The 24,252-nt window shown below is 37.5% G+C and overlaps 1 protein-coding gene across 6 annotated transcripts in view; it reads right to left on the bottom strand.

The window, feature by feature from the left end:
- The window catches only part of SLF1 (SMC5-SMC6 complex localization factor 1), a 79,244-nt gene extending 55,530 nt beyond the window's left edge, over positions 1 to 23,714 (bottom strand). For 5 of the 6 annotated variants that reach the window (XM_033179108.1, XM_033179109.1, XM_033179106.1 and 2 more), the window contains exons 1-5: positions 23,597 to 23,694; positions 15,039 to 15,186; positions 13,029 to 13,142; positions 12,786 to 12,861; positions 11,189 to 11,429 (exon numbers count right to left, since the gene is read on the bottom strand). In XM_033179108.1, the coding sequence (XP_033034999.1) occupies positions 11,189 to 11,429; positions 12,786 to 12,861; positions 13,029 to 13,142; positions 15,039 to 15,044 (437 nt within the window). In that variant the 5' untranslated portion in view covers positions 15,045 to 15,186; positions 23,597 to 23,694. Of the gene's footprint in view, positions 1 to 11,188; positions 11,430 to 12,785; positions 12,862 to 13,028; positions 13,143 to 15,038; positions 15,187 to 23,596 lie in introns of all 6 variants that reach the window. The other variant, XM_033179105.1, reaches the window with a different exon arrangement.
- Positions 23,715 to 24,252: the final 538 nt, after the last annotated feature.

A 24,252-nucleotide genomic window follows, 5' to 3' on the forward strand; every position in this document is an offset into this window, starting at 1 on the left:
TTTAGCTGCCATGGAAGGCTGATACACAAACGCTGAGAAAGACCCAAACCCAGGGACCAATAGTATAGAAAATGCTTAAGGGTGAAATCTGTCTAGCAAAACTGGGAATATATCTATCTACCCACACCCTCGACCTGAAGCTAAGTAACAACAGAGAGACAAAGAGTATGAAAAGAGACATCTTCTATGACCTAGTAGTTCAAGGATTGCTGAAAGCTAGGGCAGAGCAGGAATAGTGATGAGAAACCCTCCAGCATTCCAGTCCAGTCCCCATGATAAGCACAAAGAAACTGGAGCCCACTGCTGTAAGCTGAAGTGATGCATTGATGGTGATTATAGAAGTAACAATACTCAAATTCAGCTGTCTTTTCATTTTCTGCTGCTATAACAGAATACTGAAGACTTGGCAATTTCTAAGAAAAATAAGTTTTTATTCTTGGACTTTCAGAAACTCCAAGAGCATCTGACGAGGACTTTCCTGCTGCATCATCCCATGGAGATAAGCAGAAGAGCAAGAGAGACCATGTAAGAGCTTACTTTTATAACCAAGCCAGTGCCATGATAATGACATTAATCCCTTATTAAAAGGCACCATCTTCCAATACTGTCACAATGGCAATTAAATTTCAACACAAGTTTTGGTGGGGCAGAGAGGGGGGAAGGGAACAACATTCACCATAGCACTAGCTCAATAACTGACAAGATTAACTCAATCACCCATACTAACCACCTTACAGAAGAGGTAGGTCTACTTTTTGGATGTAAATATTATTCACATCAGCCTCTATCAATATTCTTGTACATATGATATCTGGCATGCAATAAAAAATACTCAACATACAAAACAGGCAAGAAGAAAACCAAACCACTGTCAAGAGAAAGGAATCAACAATATACACTGAAAAATGACCCACATGTTGAAATTATCAGAAAACATCTTTAACATAACTATGACTGATGTGTTAAAGGAACTAATGGAAAAAGTGGACAACATACTTGAAGAAATGAGGAATTCATTGGAGAGTTCAATGGAAACAGTAGAAATAAAAGGCATTATATCAAAGAATTTCTTTGACAAGCTCATCTGCAGACTGAATACAACTGAAAAAGGAATCACTGAATTTTAAGATTGGTCAATAGAATTATCCCAACTAAAACTTTTTTTAAAAAAAGGAATAAATCATGCAATAGTTATTGAAAATAATCAAACAGTTTAAAAAGCATGCAATGGAGTTCCAGAAGAACAACATGAAGGAAGAAATATATAAAAAGATAATGGCTGGAGAGTATCATATTTAATAAAAAAACAAAAAACTCCACATACACAAGCTCAGAGATCCTCAAGAAAAATAAATCAATAAAATACACAAACATAAGCACTGTACTACACATCATAATCAAACTAGTAAAAACCAATGGCTAGGAGAAAATCTTGAAGAAAAGCAGGGAAGATGAAATGAAACCAAGAGAAGAAAAGAATGACAGCTGACTTCTCATTAGAACTATGTAAGCCAGAAGAAAATGGAACAGAATCTTTATAATTATGAATTAAAATGAAAAAATTGTTGACCCATAATTCTATATGCAGTGAAAATATCTTCCAAAATTAAACACCTTTTCAATTAAAAAATGAGATAAATCATTCCCAGCACACTTACATTATAAGAACTGTTAAAAGGAGTTCTTTAGGCAAAAAAAGTGTGATACCAGAGGAAAATCTGGAGCTGCACAAAGAAACTAATAATGCCAGGAAACGGTAAAAATGAAGTCAAATATTGAACATATATTTCATTAAAATCATCTTAAAAGTAAATGACTAGCAAAAGTAAAATATTACCAATGTATTTGGAAGTTTATAATACAAAAAGGTCAATAATAGAAAAAAGGATAAAAAGAACAAATGGAAATACAGTTGACCCGTGAACAACACAGGTCCACAAAAGTTACACACCAAGTGTGTCTGCCTCTCCTGCCTCCCCAACTCTTTTGCCTCTGATACCCTTGAGACAGGAAAACCAACCCTTCCTACTACTCAGCCTACTCAGCATGAAGGCAACAAGGATGAAGACATTTATGATGATCTACTTTCACTTAATGAATAGTAAATATATTTTCTCTTCCTTATGATTTTTTTATACATATAACAAAATTTATGTTAACTGTTTATGTTATCAGTAAGGCTTCCAGTCAACAGTAGGCTATTAGTAGTTACGTTTTTGGAGAGTCAAGTTATACATGAATTTTCAACTGCACAGGGGGTCAGCACTCTAATCCCACATTGTTCAACTGTATATTGTTTTAAGGTTTCTGCACTACATGCAAAAAGATACTATTTGACATTTGACTATGAACAGTTAAAGATGGACACTGTAGGCCGGGCGCGGTGGCTCAAGCCTGTAATCCCAGCACTTTGGGAGGCCGAGACGGGCGGATCACGAGGTCAGGAGATTGAGACCATCCTGGCTAACACGGTGAAACCCCGTCTCTACTAAAAAATACAAAAAACTAGCCGGGTGAGGTGGCGGGCGCCTGTCCCAGCTACTCGGGAGGTGAGGCAGGAGAATGGCGTAAACCCAGGAGACGGAGCTTGCAGTGAGCTGAGATCCGGCCACTGCACTCCAGCCCGGGCGACAGAGTGAGACTCCGTCTCAAAAAAAAAAAAAAAAAAAAAAGATGGACACTGTATATACTAGAGCAACCATTAAATAAAGAGATCTAATACAGACATTAAAGGAAACTATTAAAAACACTCAACTAGTGGAAAAGAAGTCAAGGAAAAAGGGAAAGCAGAATAAAGAAATGATGGGATGGCTGGGTGCAGGGGCCCACGCCTGTAATCCCAGCACTTTGGGAGGCCAAGGCCGCCAAATCACCTGAGGTCAGAAGTTCGAGACCAGCCTGGCCAACATGGTGAAACCCTGTCTCTAATAAAAATACAAAAATTAGTCGGGCATGGTGATGTGCACCTGTTATCCCAGTTATTTGGGAGGCTGAGGCAGGAGAATCATTTGAACTCGGGAGGTAGAGGTTGCAGTGAGCCAAGATGGAGCCACTGCATTCCAGCCTGAGCAACAGAGTCAAACTCCATCCAAAAAAAAAAAAAGAAGAAGAAGAAGAAGAAAATAAGGTGAGATGAGAAGAAAATAACCAGCAAGGTACTAGATTTAATTCAATTTGTCAACAATTAAATGTACATGTCCTCAACAATGCAATTAAAGGCAGAAATCGTCAAATTACATTTTTAAGACACAACTCTAGAATGTCTACAAGAAACCCATTTTAAGTAAAAGAATATAAAATGATGTACATGCTGATGTTTCTTAAAGGAGCACTAAAGTGGCTATATTAGTATTAGACAAACCCAATTAATATCAAGCCTGGGATACCTGCATAAATCACAGAACTTCATAAAAACTGTGAGAGGGCAAAAACAAATGGTCTCACTTTGACCCATCACACCTTTCCCTTACCCAAGTTGGCACAGTGCCACAGAGAAAGGATTCTCCAGGGCTCACGGTTACTACTGTCGGCAAAGAGAACTGGAGGTGGGCATCGCGCTTTTATAGAATTCTGAGATACATCTCAGGAAGTCCACTCGGGTGTCACTTCAAAGGGAGGACAAGGGGTAATGGCACAGCTAGACAACCTGGGGTCAGATAGAAACAAAGCAAGGAGGTGGAGCTCACAAAAACCAGTGCACAAATCTTGGTGGTGGCGTAACACAACTGCCACTAATGGCACCAAATCAGAAGTATCAGTCAACAGCATAGCACCTGCAAAGCTATTGTGGGATGTTCTACCTGGCGCGAATTCCTAGACGGGCAGCCTCCACGCCCAGCCTCAAACCCTACCCTATGGTCTCACCCAGGGCATGAGACACTCACCACACCACCAATATAAGAAACCAGGGGCTAGTTATGCCACAACTGGGAATTTCAACAGCACTTTGTGCAGCCTCAACATTCATGCCAAGATTCTTCTTAGTAAGAGAAAGGACCATGACACTGCATTTTGGCAGAGTGGGGACTAGTTCTGCCATATGTGGGAGTTTAAACAGCATTCAGTACAGCCTTAAAACACATCCAAAGACTCCATTCAGGGAAGGAGATGCCAACCACGGTGTATTTCAGTTAAGTACAGAGGCTAGTTCTGCCACACTCAGAACTCTGAACAGTGCTCAGCTCAGCTTCAAAGCCCACCTCAAGACCCCACCAAGTCTGTGAGGCAAACCCCAGTTGTAATTTGTACTAAGCATAGCGGTTAGGCCCATCCATCTTAAGCAGCAATTCTACTTAATCTTGGAGTACAATCTGCAACCTTGTCCAACTGCAGATCTCAAATATTGGTATACCTAGCCAGGGAATACACCCTGACCCTGGCCCAACTGAAGGCAATTGCAGTGCCTGGCCTGCAGCTCTGCCTGATTGCAGAGCTCAGCAAGTGGTTTTTTCTAACAGCAGAGCCCAGCCAGCACAGTCCCCTCTCCAAAACCAATGCAAAGGTAGCAGCCCAGCCATACAGAGTACCAGAAAGCAAGTTCTACCTGCTTGGAGTCATCACCAGCCCATACAGAATCACAAGCAGTGATCTCCCAGTGATCACTAAACAGTGAAATTATATCCCTGCCAAGGAACACCTGTAAAAGCTGGATGAGGTGGCTGTCTCCACAAATGAAGAGACCAATGCAAAAACTCAAAGATTACAAAGAATCAGGGCACCTCCAAAGAAATTAACAAAGCTCCAACAATGGACCCTAAAGGAATGGAGAGCTATAGATCTATAGAAAGAAAGACAAAGAATAATCCCTTTAAAGAAGTTCAGGCCAAGCATAGTGGCCTATGCCTGTAATCCCAGCACTTTGGGAGGCCAAGGCAGGTGGATCCCTTAAGGTCAGCAGTTTAAGACCAACCTGGCCAACACAGCAGAACTCCATCTTTGCTAAAATACAAAAAAAATTAGCCAGGCGTGGTGGCCAGTGCCTGTAATCCCAGCTACTCAGGAGGCTGAGGCAGGAGATTTGCTTGAACCCAGGAGAAGGCTGCAGGGAGCCAAGATTGTGCCACTGCACTCCCACCTGGGTGACAGGGTGAGGTTCCATCTCAAAAAAAAAAAAATCAGTAAAATACAAGACCATACAGACTAAAAAATAAAATATGGAAAACAATACATGAACAAAACAAGAAGTCTGACAAAGAAATAAAAAGAACAAAAACAAAACAGAAATTCTGGAGATGAAGAATATAATTACTAAAGCGAAAAATGCAACAGAAGGCTTCAACAACAGCAGGCTTAATCAAACAGAGGAAATAATCAGTGAGTTCAAAGAATTTTCCAGTCAGCAAAGCAAAAAAACCCAAAAAGATGAAGTCAATGGGAATTATGAGACCTAATAACTGCATAAAATTAGGTCAGCAGAAGACAGACGAAAGGAACCAGAAAGCATATTTATGGAAATAAGGCTGAAAACTTCTGAAATCTGGGGAAAGATGGCTACATCCAGGGACAAGAAGCATAGTGGTTTCTAATCAAATTTAACCCGAAGGAGTATACCAAGGTACATAATAATCAAATTATCAAAAATCAAAGACAAAAAAAAATTATGAAAGCAGTAGGAGATAAGAAACATATCACATACAAGAGTCTGAACATAATTACCAGTGGATGTGAAAGCAGAAACACTTCAAGTCAGGAAAGAGTCCTATGATATACTCAAAGTAATAAAGGAAAAAAACTGCCAATACCTTACTTACCTGGCTAAACTGTTCTTCGGAAATAACGGAGAAATTAAAAACTTCCCAAACAAAAACTAAAGTAGTTTATCATGACAAGGCCTGACTGATATGAATTATGAAAGAAAGTTCTTTAAGTTATATCAAAAGGCCACGAATCAATAACATAAAACATACAAAAGTGTAAAACTTAATAATCTAAGTAATGTAGAATCATATTCACAATATTCTGAACTAAAATGGTGGTGTGGGAAGCAATTTTATCTCTAGTGCAGAGGTTAATAGACAAATCTATCAAAACAACCATAGCTACAATTGTCAGGGGATACAAATTAGAAAATAATATAAATTCTGACATCAAAACACAAAATGGGGGAGAGTAAATGTGTAGAATTATTATATGTTACCAAAGTTATCAGTTTTAACATAGTGTGTTATAAGAATAAAATGTTTTATATAACTACATGGTAACCACAAAGGAAAATATCTACTAGATACACAAAACATAAGCAGAAGGGAATCAATGCAAACCACTACAGAAAACCATCAAACCAAAATGGAAGACAGTAACATAGGAAGAAACACAGTATATACAAATAAACTGGAAAACAAACTATAAAATGGCAGTAGTAAGTCCTTACCCACCGATAATTACCCCAAACATAAATGGATTAAATTCTCCAAACAAAAGATACAGAGAGGTTGAATAGATTGAAAAAGCAAAAAAAGAAAAAAAAAAAAAAGCCAACTATGTGCTGCCTACAGGAGACTAACTTCACCTCTAAGGACACACAGAGTGAAAATGAAGAGATGGAAAAGGATACTCCATGTAAATGAAAACCAAGAGAGCAGGACTAGCTACACTCCTATGAGACAAAATAGAATTTACATTGAAAAACTGTAAACACTGGCCGGGTGCGGTGGCTCAAGCCTGTAATCCCAGCACTTTGGGAGGCCGAGACGGGCGGATCACGAGGTCAGGAGATTGAGACCATCCTGGCTAACACAGTGAAACCCCGTCTCTACTAAAAAATACAAAAAACTAGCCGGGCGAGGTGGCGGGTGCCTGTAGTCCCAGCTACTCGGGAGGCTGAGGCAGGAGAATGTCGTAAACCCGGGAGGCAGAGCTTGCAGTGAGCTGATATCTGGCCACTGCACTCCAGCCTGGGCGACTGAGCAAGACTCCATCTCAAAAAAAAAAAAAAGAAGAAAAAAAAAAAGAAAAACTGTAAACATTATACCTGAAACTACAAAACTATTAGAAAAAAACACAGGGGATAAACTATAGGACGTTGGTCTGGGCAATAATTTTTGGATTTGACTCCAAAAGTTCAGCCAACAAAAACGAAAACAGAAAAGTGAGGTACATAAAATTAAAAAGCTTCTGCACAGCAAAGGAAACATTTAACAGAATGAAGAGGCAACCTGTGGAATGGGAGATAATATTTTCAAGCCATACATGTAAAACAGGGTTAATATCCAAATACAAGGAACTCAACTCAATAACAAGAAAACAACCCGATTAAAAATGGGCAAAGGATCTAAATAGACACTTCTCATAACAAGATAAACAAATGGCCAACAGATAAAATTTTTAAATGCTCTATATCACTAATCATTAGGAAAATGAAAATTACATCTCAGTTCTCTCAGAATGATTATCAAAAAGATGATTATTAGTGAAGATATCGAGAAAAGGGAGCCCTGGTATTCCCTAGTTGTTGGGAATGGAAATTAATACAGCCATTATGGAAAACAGCATAAATGATCCTCAAAAAACTAAAAACAGAGTTACCATATAATCCAGCAATCCTACATTTGTGTATATACCAAAAGGATCTGAAACCAGTATGTTAAAGAGCTATCTGCACTCCCATATTTACTGCAGCATTACTCACGACAGTCAAGTTATAAAACCAACCTAAAGTGTATATCAATGGATGAATAAAACATATAGTATACACAATAGAATACTATACAGACTTTAGAAAGAGAGAAATTATGTCATTTGCAACAACATGGATGAACTGGAGGACATTATGCTAAGTGAACAATCCCAGCACAGAAAAATACAATTTTTAACTTATATGTGAAAGTCTAAAAAAAATTAGATTTATAGAACCTAAAAAAGTTGAACACATAGGTGCAGAGAGCAGAATGGTGGTTACCAAAGGCTGGAGGTGGGGGAATGGGAAATGTTGGTCAAAGGACACAATGACAAGTATTTGAGGTAATAGAAAATATAAATAAAAATTACAAAATCAGGGCCATTGACAAAATACATATGCAACTGATAACAGGACTTCAATATACGTAAAACAAAAGCTGATAGGACTGACAGAAGTAATGACTAATCCAAAATTACAGTTAGAAAATTAAGTTATTTTATCAGTAATTGGGAATTAAATAATAAACTTGTAAGTAATCAATGGGTCAAAGAAGAAACAAAAAAGAAAATTTAAAAATACTCTGAACTTAATAAAAAAGCAAACACGATTAATACAAATTTGTGTGATGTAGATAAAGCAATGTTTGGGGGCAACTAACAGAAAAATAGCTCTAAAATCAGTGATCCAAGTTTTTACCTCAAAAACAAACAAAAAAACAACCAAAGCAAATTAAGCCTAAAGCAAGGATGAAAATAATAAAACCAAGGACAGAAATCAACGAAATAACAGACAAACAATAGAGAAAATTAATAAAACCAAAATGAGTATTGAAATTTCAACTTCCAATTGTTCTTTGCTAGTATATAAGAATGCAATTAAATTTTTTACAGTGATCTGCTGTCTTTTGATCTCGCTAAATTCACTAGTTCTAGTATCTTGGTTAAATTTTTTAGTATACAACCATGTCTTTGGAAATAAAGACAATTATTTTTGTTTCCTTGCAATTTTATGCCTCCTTTCTTTTTCTGGCTTATTGTAATGGCTAGAACATCTAGTAAAGTCTAAACAGAAATTGTAAGAGTCAGCATCCTTGCCTTGTTATCAATCATAGGGGAAAACATCTTTCACCATTAAACATGACATTAAGTTTAGATATTTACATAGATTTCATTTATCACGTTTAGGATACAAAAATCATTTTTAAAAACTTGCAGATAGAATCAGCAAACCATTAAAAATGAACTAGAAAAAAATACACCATGATGAAGTAGTTTATCTCAAGAATGCAAGTTTGGTTTAGCATTTAAGAATCAATCAAGTGGCCGGGCACAGTGACTCACGCCTGCAATCCCAGCACTTTGGGAGGCAGAGGTGGGTAGATCAAGAGGTCAGGAAATCGAGACCATCCTGGCTAACACCGTGAAACCCCATTTCTACTAAAAAATACAAAAAAATTAGCCAGGCGTGGTGGCGGGCACCTGTAGTCCCAGCTACCCAGGACGCTGAGGCAGAAGAATGGCCCAGGAGGTGGAGTTTGCAGTGAGCTGAGATTGCATCACTGCACTCCAGCCTGGGCGACACAGCGAGATTCCGTCTCAAAATAAATAAATAAATAAATAAATACACAAATAAGAATCAATCAAGTATAATTCAACATATTAAGAAAATAAAGAAGAAAAGCAAATTATCTCGAAAGACACAGATAAAAAGTTTAAGAGCAATCTATAATAGCACCCCAAAACACAAATACCTAGGAATAAATTTAATAAAATATGTGCAAGATTTATATAATGAGAACTATAAGACATTAAAGAATAAGTAGAGAGATACATAGTTCACTAATAGGAACACTCAATATTTTTAAGATTTGACCTATAAAATACAATCTCAATCAAAATATCAGTTTGTATTTTCACAGAAATTGACAGTGATTCTAAAATGTCTATGAAACACAAAGAATCCAGATTCACTAAAACAACTTTTAAAAAGATTAAGAAACTCATAGTACCTAATTTCAAGACTCACTATAAAGATACAGTAATCAAAACAGTGTAGTGTTGGTATAAGTTAGATATAGAGATCACTGGAACCAAACAGGAAGTCCAGAAATAGACCACACATACATAGTCAACTGATTTTCAGTAATAGTGCCAAAATAACTGCAGAGCAACTGGAACTCTCATACACCACTGCTGGGAATATAAAATGGTACTACTCTGAAAAACAGTTCATAGCTCTGTGCGGCCTCCAACTCTTGGGCTCTAGGCTATCTTCCCACCTCAGCCTCCCAAGTGGCTAGGACTAGGACACGCATCACCAAGCCTGGCTAATTTGCCAAAAAAAAAAAAAAAAGAAAAAAAAATTTTTTGTAGAGACAGTGTCTCGCCATGTTGCCCAGGCTGATCTAAGACTCTGGGGTCAAGTAATCTCCTCTTGCCTTGGCCTCCCAAAGTGCTAGGATTACAGACCTGAGTCACTATGCCTGGCCAGTTTGGCATTTTCTTATAATGTTACACACACGATTGCCATCTTCAATAGTATAAATTCATTCTGAGATATTTCCCAAAAGAACTGAAAACATGTCTACATGAATACTTGTACCCAAATGTTCATAGCAGCTCAATTTATATTAGTAAAGACAAAAAAATCCCAAAATGTCTACCAATATGTGAATAAACAGACTGTAACATATTCATGGAGTAGAATACTACTCAGCAACAAAAAGGAATGAACTGCTGGCATACACAAAATGGATGAACCTTAATAATACTGTGCTAGGCAAATGAAGCTGTATCAAAGCAGTATTTAAGTATGATCCCCTTCATAAGGACCTCTTAAAAAGGACAAATCTAGTCTATAGTGATAAAAAGGAAATCAGTGGTTGCCCGGTGTTGGTGGCACAGAACTAAATGTTCAAGGACACAAGAGAACATTATAGGATAATGTACATGGAACAGATCTTGATTATAGTGAGGGTAACATGGGTGCATCAATTTGTCCAAACTCATCAAAATATACCCTTAATTTGTGTGCATTTTATTGATTATACATTACATTTAAGTAACGGAGACAAAACACTCCCCACCCTCTTGCCATAAAAAAAGTAACAGCAGTCTTACAATACAGTTTACCCAATAAAAAAGCTTTTAAAAATAGGCCAAGGACAAAATGAAATAAAATTATGATGAAATCCGTATGAACAATGAAGACAGCACTACATAAACCCAGAATGATGCTTTTGTGATAATAGCAAGTCTAAAAGTGCTTCAAAACTAGAAACAAAAACCTCCCAATTAGTTTTCCTTTTTTGTTTTGCTTGAGTTAGCCGAAAGGAATAACATGGAAAGTAAAATAGAGATATCCAGAATAATCTTAAACAATATTGTAAAGTAGATTTTGTTCTATGAAAGACACATAAGTCTAAATGAGCATAATGGCTTACCTAGGAGATTGGAGTAAATCACCATGGCTCATTTGGGCTAATAATTGCCAAAAAATACAGAAAGTACTCATACAAATCAAAATTATTTTCTCACGAATTGCTTTAGCTTTTATGTAATCACATCCTACCTTATAAGAGAATCACTTCGCTTATCAGTTCTAACAAGGAGGACAACTTTCCATCTGTGGAAGGCTCCTGGAGCACCAGTGCGTTTCAATTCTTCACGCCACCTTTTAGGTGCAGATTGCATTTGAGGTGAATAACAGGAATCTTTTTCAATTTTATATCCCCATTCATAAGTTGTTTCATCAAGCCATCTGCCACTTTTGGCACTATGAATTATATAGTCCTTGGTTAGTATCCACTTTCCTAGAAAGCAAATGAGCTATCAGTCACAAAGGAATTTTGGTTCTGATAAATGATAAACAACAAAGATCAAATATAAAATAAAAGTCAATCTTTTTCAAGATAAGACTCTAAAGCGACACTGCTAACATTATCTTTGAACTATGCATTTTGAGGAAATTTTTTGATAGTGAGAGGCTTACAATATCACTGAACACTGTATGTAATCTTTTCCATGACAAATAATTATAATTCTAAATATAATTCCATAGTTATAACTTAGTTATAATTATAGTTTCATTTAAATATAATTCTAAATTATAATTCTATAATTCTAAACATAAATCTAAAGCTTTAAAATCCAAAATAAAATGTGGTATTACTTGAATTATTATTACAATCATTATTCACTATTTTGGGTTAGATTTATATTCTTCCTCCTATGCTAACAGCTTTTCCAATATTGTTCACAGCATTACTACTCTGTAAAACAAATTCATCGAGTTAAACAATTTTTCAGGTCATTTTATAACTTTTTTTTTTTTAAGAGATGAGATCTCGCTACGTTGCCCAGGCTGGTCTTAAACTCCTGGGCACAAGTGATCCTTTTGCCTTGGCCTCCCAAAGTGCTAGGATTACAGGCATGAGCCTCCACACCCAACCAACAGTTTCTTTATCTGGGCATCAATGATCTTTTTGAACACTATGGACAATGTATGTTTTCATTTGTAAAGTTAAAAAAGAATGCAAGTATTTTCCTTGTAAGTTAATCTAAAAAAGGACAAATTCACCCAAGTTACATATACTTTTTTTTTTTTGCAATCAGTAGACTAATGATATGTTAGATCAATCACAATAGAGAAAGCTATAAAAATAGAGAAAGCTATAAATTACAAAACGATAGAGAAGACTAAGTCTTAATTTGGATCTATAGAATTTAATATCTTAGAAAAATAAAATAGTATGACCATTGTTTCATAATATGGATAGGAGAAGCAGCAGAGAGAGAACAAAAGCACTGACTGTATCAAATGACAGATGAAAGAAAACTTGACTGAAAACAGCTGAGACTTTAACAAAAGCTTAAGATTTTGACATTTTGTGCCAGTCTTTTAGTTAATGTGATTTTTTTTTGTCTTAAATAAAACACACTAAATCCTTGTTAAGGTAAATATTTTTGTCAATTTAATATATTTTTCATGTGTTACAGAATTTTACTCAGAAGAAGAATAAGCAAAAAAAAAATTAAATATTTTCAAAAAATATCAGGAAAACACATTGAGGTTTGATATATAAATATGCTATCTCTCCACAGAATAAAATACTTTTTCTTTAACATGAAGATTGTTTTCAAAAGTTGCGGGAAGACAGTTAACTTACCTGCTGCACAAGCTGCTAAAAATTTTTCACTCTTACATAGGCGTTCAGCTATAAGATGTGTACAATTTTTGTATTTCTGGAGGGAAGAATTCACATCAAGAAATGTTACTAAAGTAAGACTGCCTTTATAACACATTCTTCTTATTGTTACAATATCAAGAAGGCATTTTATCATTGTTAGGCCAGCATTTTAATTCTAGTTATTTTTCAAATATACCTTGAACATTTTGCTAAGTTTCTTACCTCACTCTTAATAAAAGTGCAATCTAGTTTTAAAAGTAATTTAACTAGCGCTTCTTTTTCTTCCATCTTAAATCCTGTCATTTGGATGATATGCTTTGGGGCACCATCTTCCATCTAGCAAATACAAACGTACAGAAGATAACATGTTAAAGATATTATTCACAGAGTTGACATCATTATTTTTTCTTAACTATGAGTACTAAAAATAAACTATTAAACATATAATGAATTAAAGACGTTAGGCATAACTCTTAAAACTACGTTAAAATTACTTACATACGATAGAAACTAGTTTTAAAAGTTATCTTCTCAAAATGTGGCCTTAAAAAAGTGAGGGTTTTTTCTTCTTTCTGATTTGAACATTGAAAGTCTGGATTAATACATTACTTGACACTAAAACACACTGATGAATAAATATTCTTCCTCAGAAAATGACAGAATGTTATACAAATATTGGCATAATAATGTTATACAAGCTTCATTTAAAAAGTATTGTTGGGCCGGGCGCAGTGGCTCGCACCTGTAATCCCAGCACTTTCGGAGACCAAGGCAGGTGGATCATGAGGTCAGGAATTCTAGACCAGCCTGGCCAACATGATGAAACCCCACCTCTACTAAAAATATAAAAATTAGCCAGGTGTGGTGGCAGGTACCTGTAATCCCTGCTACTCAGGAGGCTGAGGCAGGAGAATCGATTGAACCTGGGACGCAGTGGTTGCAATGAGACGAGATCACACAACTGCATTCCAGCCTGGGCGACACAGTGAGACTCCATCTCAAAAATAAATAAATAAACAAACAAAGTATTGTTGGCCGGGAGCGGTGGCTCATGTCTATAATCCTAGCACTTTCTTTGGGAGGCCAAGGCGGGCAGATCACCTGAGGTCAGGAGTTTGAGACTAGCCTGCCAACATGGTGAAACCCCATGTCCATTAAAAATACAAAATTAGCCTGGCGTGGTGGCACATGCCTGTAATCCCAGCTACTCGGGAGGGTGAGGTAGGAGAATTTCTTGAACCCAGGAGGCAGAGGTAGCGGTGAGCTGAGATCGCACCATTGTACTACACAGCCTGGGCAACAAGAGCGAAACTCCGTCTCAAAAAAACAAAAAAAAACTACTGTTGTTCGCTAAGAGCTTTTGAAACTTACAGACAATGAAACAATCAGATTTTATACTCCATAAAGACTTTAAAGCCTCTGTGGACAGATATTAAATACGTACACATTACCGGAGAAGTGAATAGAACTCATGGTCCCACAGCATTTATATCCAATAATTTAGTAAAGTGGGTACACATAATAATCCTGGATCCTATTTGCAATCTGTATTTCTTAACTTTGCTATATATATGTTAATTTCATCATTTACAAGGTAAACTGAAAAATCACTTTTTTAAAAATCTAAGTTTATTTTCATAGGGACCTGAATCCATATTTTAATGTAGTTCACAAAAAGTACTTTGTGTTTAGGGAGTACATAACTCACAGAATTTCTCATCAGAATACAATTTTGTTTGTTTACATGAGGTTGAACTGGAGATCTAGATAGCATCTTAGAGAAAAATCTCAATCTTTTCACAGACAAGGAAAGCAGGGACTAGAGAAATCAGGGCAATTTTTCATTTCCCTAACAATTTGGTCACCATAGCTATGGATTATTAATACTTAACTAATGTCATAGCTAGAATAACAACAGTAGCTGTTTTCAACAACCAAAGAAACAATGACTTCTTTCAATACAATTACAAGTAAACTTCAAAAACTGTAACGATTTGAGCCCAGAACACAACTGGTGAAGTGAGAGACATTCTTTACAAAAGTCTATTTTTAAAGACGTATAAATACAATATATATAAAGGTTGAGATTCATTTAAGAGTAAAAATTGAAAGAAAGTCTCAATAAAAACAATTTAAAGCATTACTCAGAAGTGAACTTTTATTTCCTTGCTTAGAGTTTTGAAGAGGAGGAAGTTCAGCTAGGGTAACTGCACTCTTAAGTTTTTCTCTAACCTTCATCACTCCCCATTTCGTTGGAGAAGCTCCTTGAGACAACTAAATGGATATGCTTTGCTCAGCCTATCTGCATATTTGCAAAGAAGGTCCATATCGATGCTTTCTGACGCATCCTAAGGAGCTGCCAGTAGTAGTCCTGCACTGCCTGTGTGGGTAAGTCAATTCAGAGGTTATGTATTAAGAAGCACACTATGGTTCCGTATCAAAACCACCGCCTTCTTGCAGAAGGAGGGAAAAACAAAACAAACACCATCATCTTCAAAACAATGTTTACTCAATAAAAAAGCTGATATTTCAACCTCAATTTATCTGATTTTTGCATTTCTCAACTGGCTGCAAAAGGGGCAAAGAGGTACAATGTATTTTAACCCTCTAAAATTCAGATACCAGAACATAAGAAAGTGCCTTAAAGATAAGGCTCTCCAATGAAATAAATGTTTTTATTAAAAAGTTACAGAGATTTGGTCTAGTCAGTATGAAATTTTTACGTGCACATACTAGGGATTGGTCTCTTATGAAAAATTAATCATATACATGAAACAGTTTCACCAGTAAATAAATTAAGCTTCTTGTATAAGGAACCCCTTACTGTATTAATCATTCAATTTTTTTTTTTTTTTTGAGATAGAGTCTCACTCTGTCGCCCAGGCTGGAGTGCAATGGCACAATCTCGGCTCAGTGCAAGTTCACGCCATTCTCCTGCCTCAGCCTCCCAAGTAGCTGGGACTACAGGCGTCCGCCACCACGCCTGGCTTTTTTTTGTTTTGTTTTGTTTTTGAGACAGAGTCTCATTCTGTCGCCCAGGCTGGAGTGCAGTGGCGCTGTCTCAGCTCACTGCAACCTCTGCCTCCTGGGTTCAAGCAATTCTCTGCCTCAGCCTCCCAAGTAGCTGGGATTACAGGCACCCGCCACCATGCTTGGCTAATTTTTGTATTTTTAGTAGAGACGGGGTTTCACTGTGTTACCCACGATGGTCTCAACCTCCTGACCTCGTGATCCGCCCGCCTCAGCCTCCCAAAGTGCTGGGATTACAGGCGTGAGCCACTATGCCTGACCTAATCAAACAATTTTTTTAAAACCATTTACATGGGTTAATTAATGTAGCTCTGCAGTGTTAATAACCATTAACATATGGACCAGCAATACATAAAAACTATGAAGAATACGCTCTGTTGCTAGAAATAATAATGATTTAGTCTGATGCAGAACACATATGAACACACACACAGAAGTCACATTTGGATTACAAAACATATGTCCATAACTAGGGAGAAATGCTTTCATTATTTGTAGGGAATTATTTTTTTAAATCCTTTAAGCAAATTTCCTTTAGAAAATAATAGGTCTTGGCCAGGCACAGTGGCTCACGCCTGTAATCCCAACACTTTGGGAGGCCAAAGTGGGCAGATCACGAGGTCAGGCCAGTCTGGCCAACATGGTGAAATCCTGTCTCTACTAAAAATACAAAAATTAGCCAGGCATGGTGGCAGAGGCCTGTAATCCCAGCTACTTGGGAGGCTGAGGCAGAAGAATTGCTTGAACCCAGGAGATGGAGGTTGCAGTGAGACGAGACCACACCATTGCACTCCAGCCTGGGCAACAGAGCAAGACTCTGTCTCAAAAAAAAATAAAAATAAATACAATTTAAAAATAAAAAGAAAATGATAGGTCTTTTCAGAAATGCTGGACAAGTAAAATTCAACATATCTGTGAATATCATCTTGGTATTCAATCAATACTTGTCTTTATCCAATTGGTTTTATCAAAAACCACTGTTATCAGAGGAATATAAGACTTTTTAAATTTTTTTTTTTTGAGACGGAGTCTCACTGTGTCGCCCAGGCTGGAGTGCAGTGGCGCAATCTCAGCTCACTGCAAGCTCCGCCTCCCAGGTTCAAGCCATTCTCCTGCCTCAGCCTCCTGAGTAGCTGGGACTACAGGTGCCCACCACTACGCCCAGCTAATGTTGGTTTTTTTTTTTTTGTATTTTTAGAAGAGATGGGATTTCACTGTGTTATCCAGGATGGTCTCGATCTGACCTTGTGATCTGCCTGCCTCGGCCTCCCAAAGTGCTGGGATTACAGGCGTAAGCCCGTAAGCCACCCCACCCAGCTGAGGAATACAAGAGTTGTAAACACATATGCTTTTCCTACTACTTGTATAGTTTTAATGTATTTTAGAGTTTCAAGGGCTATTTAATGGCTATTTCAGGAATATTGCCAAAGAAGTTTGAGTGGTTTTAAAAAACCTAAAATCTTGCCTGATTATTCTAAAAACTGACATATAAAAACTAATGTTAAATAATCAGAATATACAAAAAATAATAAAAAAATTGTTATAACACTGTTACCCAAGAAAGTTTTATTTAAAGCTTGTCCTTTAAATTTTATTATTCTGCTTTCTCAGAATTAAGTAAGTTATACAGAAATAAAGGAAACATATCCTACGTTGCTGTTTCCAGATCATGTTAACAGCTATTTTACAATTTGAATATTATTAACAACGTAACATTTTAATGTATTCTGGTTTCATGTATAAATTATTAAATTATTTGGATTTACTGGAGTTAGTGTGTAAAGCAAAGTTTTCATCTTAAACCATATGGTCTTTATAATAAAATAAATACGATGGAAATAACCCACTTTGTATATTTAACAGCATTTTCTGTCAAAACAAGAGCCTATAGTAAAATGAAAATAGGACTAACTGTATAATAGCAGAAATCAGGAAACCCCTTTAAAGCAATTTATTTTCTCTGAAAATGATTAAATATGAAACTGAAATTAAACATGCAGAGGAAAGGGAAGTAGGAAACAAAGATGAAAAAACAATTTCCTGATTCAAACATTATCCATAAACTATGGATATGTTTAAGAACAAATCAGAATACAGAATATTCTAGTCACAAGTTTATCAAAAAAACTGAGCTATTAGCTAAACTTTAACAGAATCAGGAATCCCAGTGATGGCCCAAAATAACTAGCACAGTTTTATAACAGTTTTCTACAATAAAATTATCTACTTGAAACAAGAGAGTTTATAATACATTTAGCAACGCTTTTTTACAGCACATGATATGACAAGTGAATGACCTGGATTATAGGATCTAATTCATGCAGTTACATAGACTGTATATGTAGGAATAGATATAAACATGTATAGATACATTGACTGATTTATTTATAAAATTCATGGTTTGATGGTTCTTTCTGACCCTGCAGGATTAAGAATACAATAAACCTGATATGTCAATGAAGCCAAAAAGAGCACTGTAATTGATTTAATATATATCAATAACCCAGATAATTAAAAATCCTTTAAAGTACAGTCAAGTTTAGTACAAGTGATATGTCTGGGGTAGGGAGGATCAAGAGCTAACTTCTAGAAGTCTTCCAGCACAAGAAGGAAAGTCAATATACCATAATTCTACCAGTGGTTATTTCTAGAAAAACTATAGATCTTTATAGAACTAATAGGGAGTGTCCCTTGGAGCATTCATACAGAAGATACTGTCCTAACACCAAAAAATGGAGGGAAAAAAAAAAGCAAAAAAGACAGCATGACTTTTGAAAGTTAAAAGTTTTATCTTTACTGTCAAAAAAGTTAAAATTATATGACATTCTTAGTTATGAGAAAATGTCCTTCTGTAGTAATTATTAACATCTTATAGTAATTAACAAAAATTACTTACCTTGAACAATAAAATACAACTAAGGAGACAATGACTGTAAATAGAGTTGGCCTTTACGCATAGCAAGCAACTGTCTCTGTGGTATGGACTTTCCCAAAATATCTCCCACATGGGCCTATTCTTGATGCCTGAAATTCCTTTGTAGTTGGTGCCAGTCCAAAATGCAAAGAAAACCTATAGAACTCTTCATCTTAATTAAGAACACTATTTATTATAAACTAGCCTTTTAGGTCCTTTGAATTCTTTATAGTGTAACACATAGCTAGACCATGTTTGAAGAACATGTTGAAAACTGAGCTCGAGACAAGGAAGGACAGGAATACAGATATGAATACAAAAGTGGTTTGAGAGGCAAGATGAAAGAGCAGGGTACAACCCTTGGGAAAAAGTGGAAGGTGCTACAAAAATGAGAGGCAGGGATGCTTAAATAGAGTTTTATAAGGAAAATAAGGATAAACCTTTCCCTACTCTACATTACATAGGGCTGGTTATAAAAGAAACCAGCCCTACTTATAAAAGAGAAGTAATATTAGAAATAAATTGTATGGTATCATTAGCTAAAATAAATATTTAAGACAATAAAAAACTTTGATTTATATATTTAAGAACTAGTTTTCCCCCCAAAATAACCTTACAGATCTTTCAATTTTAACATTCGCTTATAGAAAATTTGAAAAATACTACAAAGTATATAGAAAGATTAAAATCATCTCTAATTCCTTCAGCCTGTAATACCATTGTTAACACTGGGGAGGGATGTTGACTTTTAGGTTTTATCTGAGTGTGAAAATATATATATAACAAAATTTGGATATTACATTGTTTCATATCTTCATTTTTATGTAATATTATATCGTGATCATTTTTCCCTGCCACTTAATATTCTTCACGGTTTTAAGGTCATATGATGAAAACTAGTGGTTTCTTAGTGTTTGTTATTTTGCTGAATTCTTTTGATTTTAAACCTACTTCTACAGCAAACTAAGGAGAATTACTTGACACTCCCCTCATCTGAAAAGCATATACCAAGCACTGAATGCAGTCAAGATTTTTGCTCTGAATTAAAGAGTCTGAAAAATTTTCGTGATTTCTCTTATTCAAAACATTTAACTGGGAAAGTAAACAAATAACTGTTAAAACTGAAAAGGGTCCAAGTGTTGGATCTCTGTTTGAACCAATATTGCAAAACGCAGACACATGTCACAGTACTTACACTGTGTGTGTAAAATACTGTTTGGCTTTTAACTACAAGTGATGTTCAGAAATTCTGGCCCCTTTAGGCCTAGGACCCAATTTAGGTCCTTGGTTTAATATCATTCAGCTGGCCTTCGGACTTTTTTTTTTTTTTTTAAGACACAGTGTCTATTTCCTGCCCCATCCTTCAGAGACATGAGAGATGCACACACGTGTGTGTGTATAAATATTATTTGACAGAAGTATCCAGTGATGAGACTTGAGGGCTCTTCTTACTTCCATGGCATTATTTGGGAAAGAAGCAGGAATTAGTCCCTCTGATGACAAATTTAGCACTAGAAGGAAGAAACAGAACAAGCAGCAAAGTGAATATGGTGAGAAAGAAATGAGAAGCTTAGGGGAACATATGGAGGTGTCCAATCTATCCAATACTGTACAAGGCACAGGCTGGGCAGATGTTAATTTAGGGATGAAGGAGTCCTTAAGGAAGCAAGCTGGTCAAGAGATGAAAGGTTCATAAAAAGAATAGATGGACAGTAGATATTGGTTAGCCATAGATGATAGAAGTCAAATGTGCCTTGGTATCCTAGGAAATTTGGTTTACTTAGGAGGAAGAGCATACATCTAAGGTTGAACAAGCAGGATTTAATTTTTATGAGGACCTACTCTGGTTTATATACTTCATATATGTTAGCTCATTTCCTTCTTCACAACATAAGCGCTACTTATTTTTCTTGTGCAGACGAGGATACTGGGAAATCTGAGTGATTAAGAAACTACTTCAAGGGTACACAGCTAGTAAATGGTAAAAACAAGATGCACAGATAAGTCTTTCTGCAAAACTTATATGCCTTTTCTACAATACCAAGCTGAATTGAACTTCAGAACTTAGTCTAATACTTTTAACAACATTATAATTTCATAAAGCAATCTACTTTCAGCTAACACAAAAGAAAGATACATTACACGAAACGAACAGTACAAGGGTGGGAAGACATTTAGAACAGCAATATCACTGAAAAAATTTAAACATAATTATAAATTATTTTCAGTAAAATAAGTGTCTAAAATTTCAAAGCGTCTCTAGAAACAATCTAAAGAGTGCTCTTTTTGTCTAATGAGAAACAAAGTTTTCATTATTTTCCCCTCAAAAATGATTTGGTATCAATCAATCATTAGAGTAATTCATACAACAAAGCCTTTCTTCCTCCTCAAAAATAACCAGTGTATTTTAAATTTCAAAGTAATTTTGATAGAAAGTATGAATTAAGTGAACTTAAAAGTTCCGAGTTATTTTACTTTTAAGCAGTAACATGCCCTTATAAGGGGAGAAATAGTACACAGTACATTATACAGATGTATTTTCTATTAGCATATTCAAAGGGTCAACTACAAGAGTAACAGATGATGTTTCATTTTAGTTACATTTTTGAGAGAGTTCGTTTTGTTTAGGGTTTATTATTCAAAGCCAACACAGAATTTTTTATTTTACTTTTTAAAAATGTTTAAATGGTGAAAACCCTACTTTAGGGTAATATAATCAAGATACATATAATAAGGAAAATACCAATAAATAAAAGCTATACTACTGGTTTCCCAAAACGCAATGTTTGTGAACATCAGTGGAAATTGTGGATGCTTACTATGAAATCTTAAGAGTTCTGAATTTTCATTATGAAAAGTAACCACATTTGATCATCTTTTCAATGACTTTCACGTGATACACGCTTTATGCTTTAGGGAAGCAAGAAAATGTCAGGTCATATAATTCAATTTTACTTAATGCATAATAAAATCTAGATTTAGAAAACAGAATGGGGTTTATTTGCAGTATTGAAGGTTAGCCGTCTTTACAATAAAATTGACTTAAACATTCAAGTATCTGAACATCCTAGTTCCTTTAAATTAAGGATACTCAAGAGTTACCCGGTGGCTCACGCCTGTAATCCCAGCACTTTGGGAGGCCGAGGCGGGCGGATCACTTGAGGTCAGGAGTTTAAGACCAGCCTGGACAACATAGTGAAATCCTGTCTCTATTAAAAATGCAAAAAATGCCGGGCGCGGTGGCTCAAGCCTGTAATCCCAGCACTTTGGGAGGCCGAGACGGGCGGATCACGAGGTCAGGAGATCGAGACCATCCTGGCTAACATGGTGAAACCCCGTCTCTACTAAAAAATACAAAAAACTAGCCGGGCGACGTGGCGGGCGCCTGTAGTCCCAGCTGCTTGGGAGGCTGAGGCAGGACAATGGCGTAAACCCAGGAGGCGGAGCTTGCAGTGAGCTGAGACCCGGCCACTGCACTCCAGCCTGGGCGGCAGAGCGAGACTCCGTCTCAAAAAAAAAAAAAAAAAAATTGCAAAAAATTAGTCGGGCGTGGTGTCGCGCACCTGTAAGCCCAGCTACCGAGATAGGAGAATCCCAGGCTGAGATAGGAAAATTGCTTGAACCTGGGAGCCGGAGGTTTAGCCAGTTGATATGGCGCCACTGCGCTCCAGGCTGGGCAACAGAGCGAGGCTCTGTCAAAGCAAGCAAGCAAGCAAAGGAAAGAAACAGTACAGGACAGGACAGGACAAGAAAATAAAGAAATTTACTCTCTTATATAAATCCACCTCATACTAGCAACTTATGTATTGAACACCTGCAATAGACGTAATCAAACTTTCCAATAATGAGAACATCCTGCACATCCACAGATATTTTCAGGAATTGAGGCACAACGGAATAACATAAACCAAAAAATCCACAAGGTGCATTGTCCGTCACACATAAATTGTAAATTCAGTTCAAATATTCATTCCCAATATTTCAACAACAACGATTTTTTTAATAAGAAAGTCATTCGTCAAAAAAGAGGCTGGTGCCTCCAAAACAAAGCTCCATCTAACTCCTGAGTCAAATAATGATATGAAGTACCCGAGACGGACCAATTTTTCTTTCTTTTTTTTTTTTTTGGTCAATATTTAAACTGAGGTTTTGGAAGTGGAAGAAATCTTAAAATAGCCACTTAGTCTTGTTTCCAGCGTTCAGGCAGCTGAAATGTAATTCCCAGGAACAGAGACCCTCCCTTCAGGGAAACGTGTATGTGTGTATGTTTGTGTTTAAAGGCCTACAGCAGTCAGAGATAGGATCACTGCCGTTTTAGTATGTTTTTTTAAAAAAATTCTACTAGAGAGGAAAGAATGACATAATTTTCTTCGTCACAGGAAGGTGGGCCTGGGGGATCCCAGCCACCTCCGCAGACGCTAAGTTATGGAAAGCAGCCAAAACTCTGTATCAGGATGAGGCGTCCCCATGGGTTCTATGGAAACGAGAAACGCGGGGGGCCTAGTGCCTTCCAGGCTGCGGGCCGAGCTGCAGAGCTGCGCAAGCAGGAGCAGAGGAAGCGGCTCAGCCCAGTACTGCAGACAGGCGCTCGGTGGCAGTCCCCGCAGCGGCACGGGCGAGGCGTCGCGGGGTCTGCAGCCGCAGCCCACCAACTCCGGCGCCTAGAGCGAAGTCGGGAGAACTGCGGCTGGAGAAAGCGCGAGAGCCGGACACCGCTGCCGCTCACCCCAGCCGCTCCCTTCCTAGCCTCGCAGCCGGTAGGCAGAAACTTCGGAGGTACAGCCCGGGGAAGAAACAACCCCATAGAGACAGAATACACTGTGTCTTCCTAGCTGAGCCCCTTTACCTTCCCGGCCGAAGTGTCTTGGATGCTTCCTTCGGTGGCGGCGGCGGCAGGGGCGACGACTACCGCTGCAGCACTCAACTGCTTCACTAATCCGGGCTCTGGGAAATAATTTCCCGCCGCGCGCTAGGCAGCCCCGGAAGCGATAGTAACATTTCCGGGTGGTTGTCAGTGACGCTCTGGAGCGGTCGCCAGGGTGGTAATATCTGTTGCGGAGCTTGAGTCTGGCCAGCGAGTCAGGCTCCTGCTAGATCAGCACCGGAGGGGGAAGACTGGTAAGTGATTTTACTGGGTTTTCTGCTGGGTCTGATATTAATGGCTGGCCGGGACTCTGTGCAGCATTTTGGCCAGCCCGAGAAGTGAGTGGGCTAGGGTTGAACGAGAAGGAGTCCCCATCCAACCCCGTGTCGCTTGACACCCAGTGCAGCTGGAGAAGGCCCTGGGATCCCGGCTTACCGTCTCATCCACTCGCAAAATCTGTCTCCGACTTGGAACTCGACCTCGGGTCACCAAGTGTCCCTGGACGAGGCCGAAGACACCGTGTACCGTGACTCGGCGTTGTGCCGAGTTTCTCTGCCCATGATCAACGAGTGTCCTATCTCCCATTAGCAGTGTTTGGCCACTCTCGATTCCTGAGTACTGTTTCCGTAGTTCTGGGG

Source organism: Trachypithecus francoisi, unplaced genomic scaffold (genome assembly GCF_009764315.1).
Source record: "Trachypithecus francoisi isolate TF-2019V2 unplaced genomic scaffold, Tfra_2.0 Lachesis_group2, whole genome shotgun sequence".
NCBI classification, from domain to species: domain Eukaryota; kingdom Metazoa; phylum Chordata; class Mammalia; order Primates; family Cercopithecidae; genus Trachypithecus; species Trachypithecus francoisi.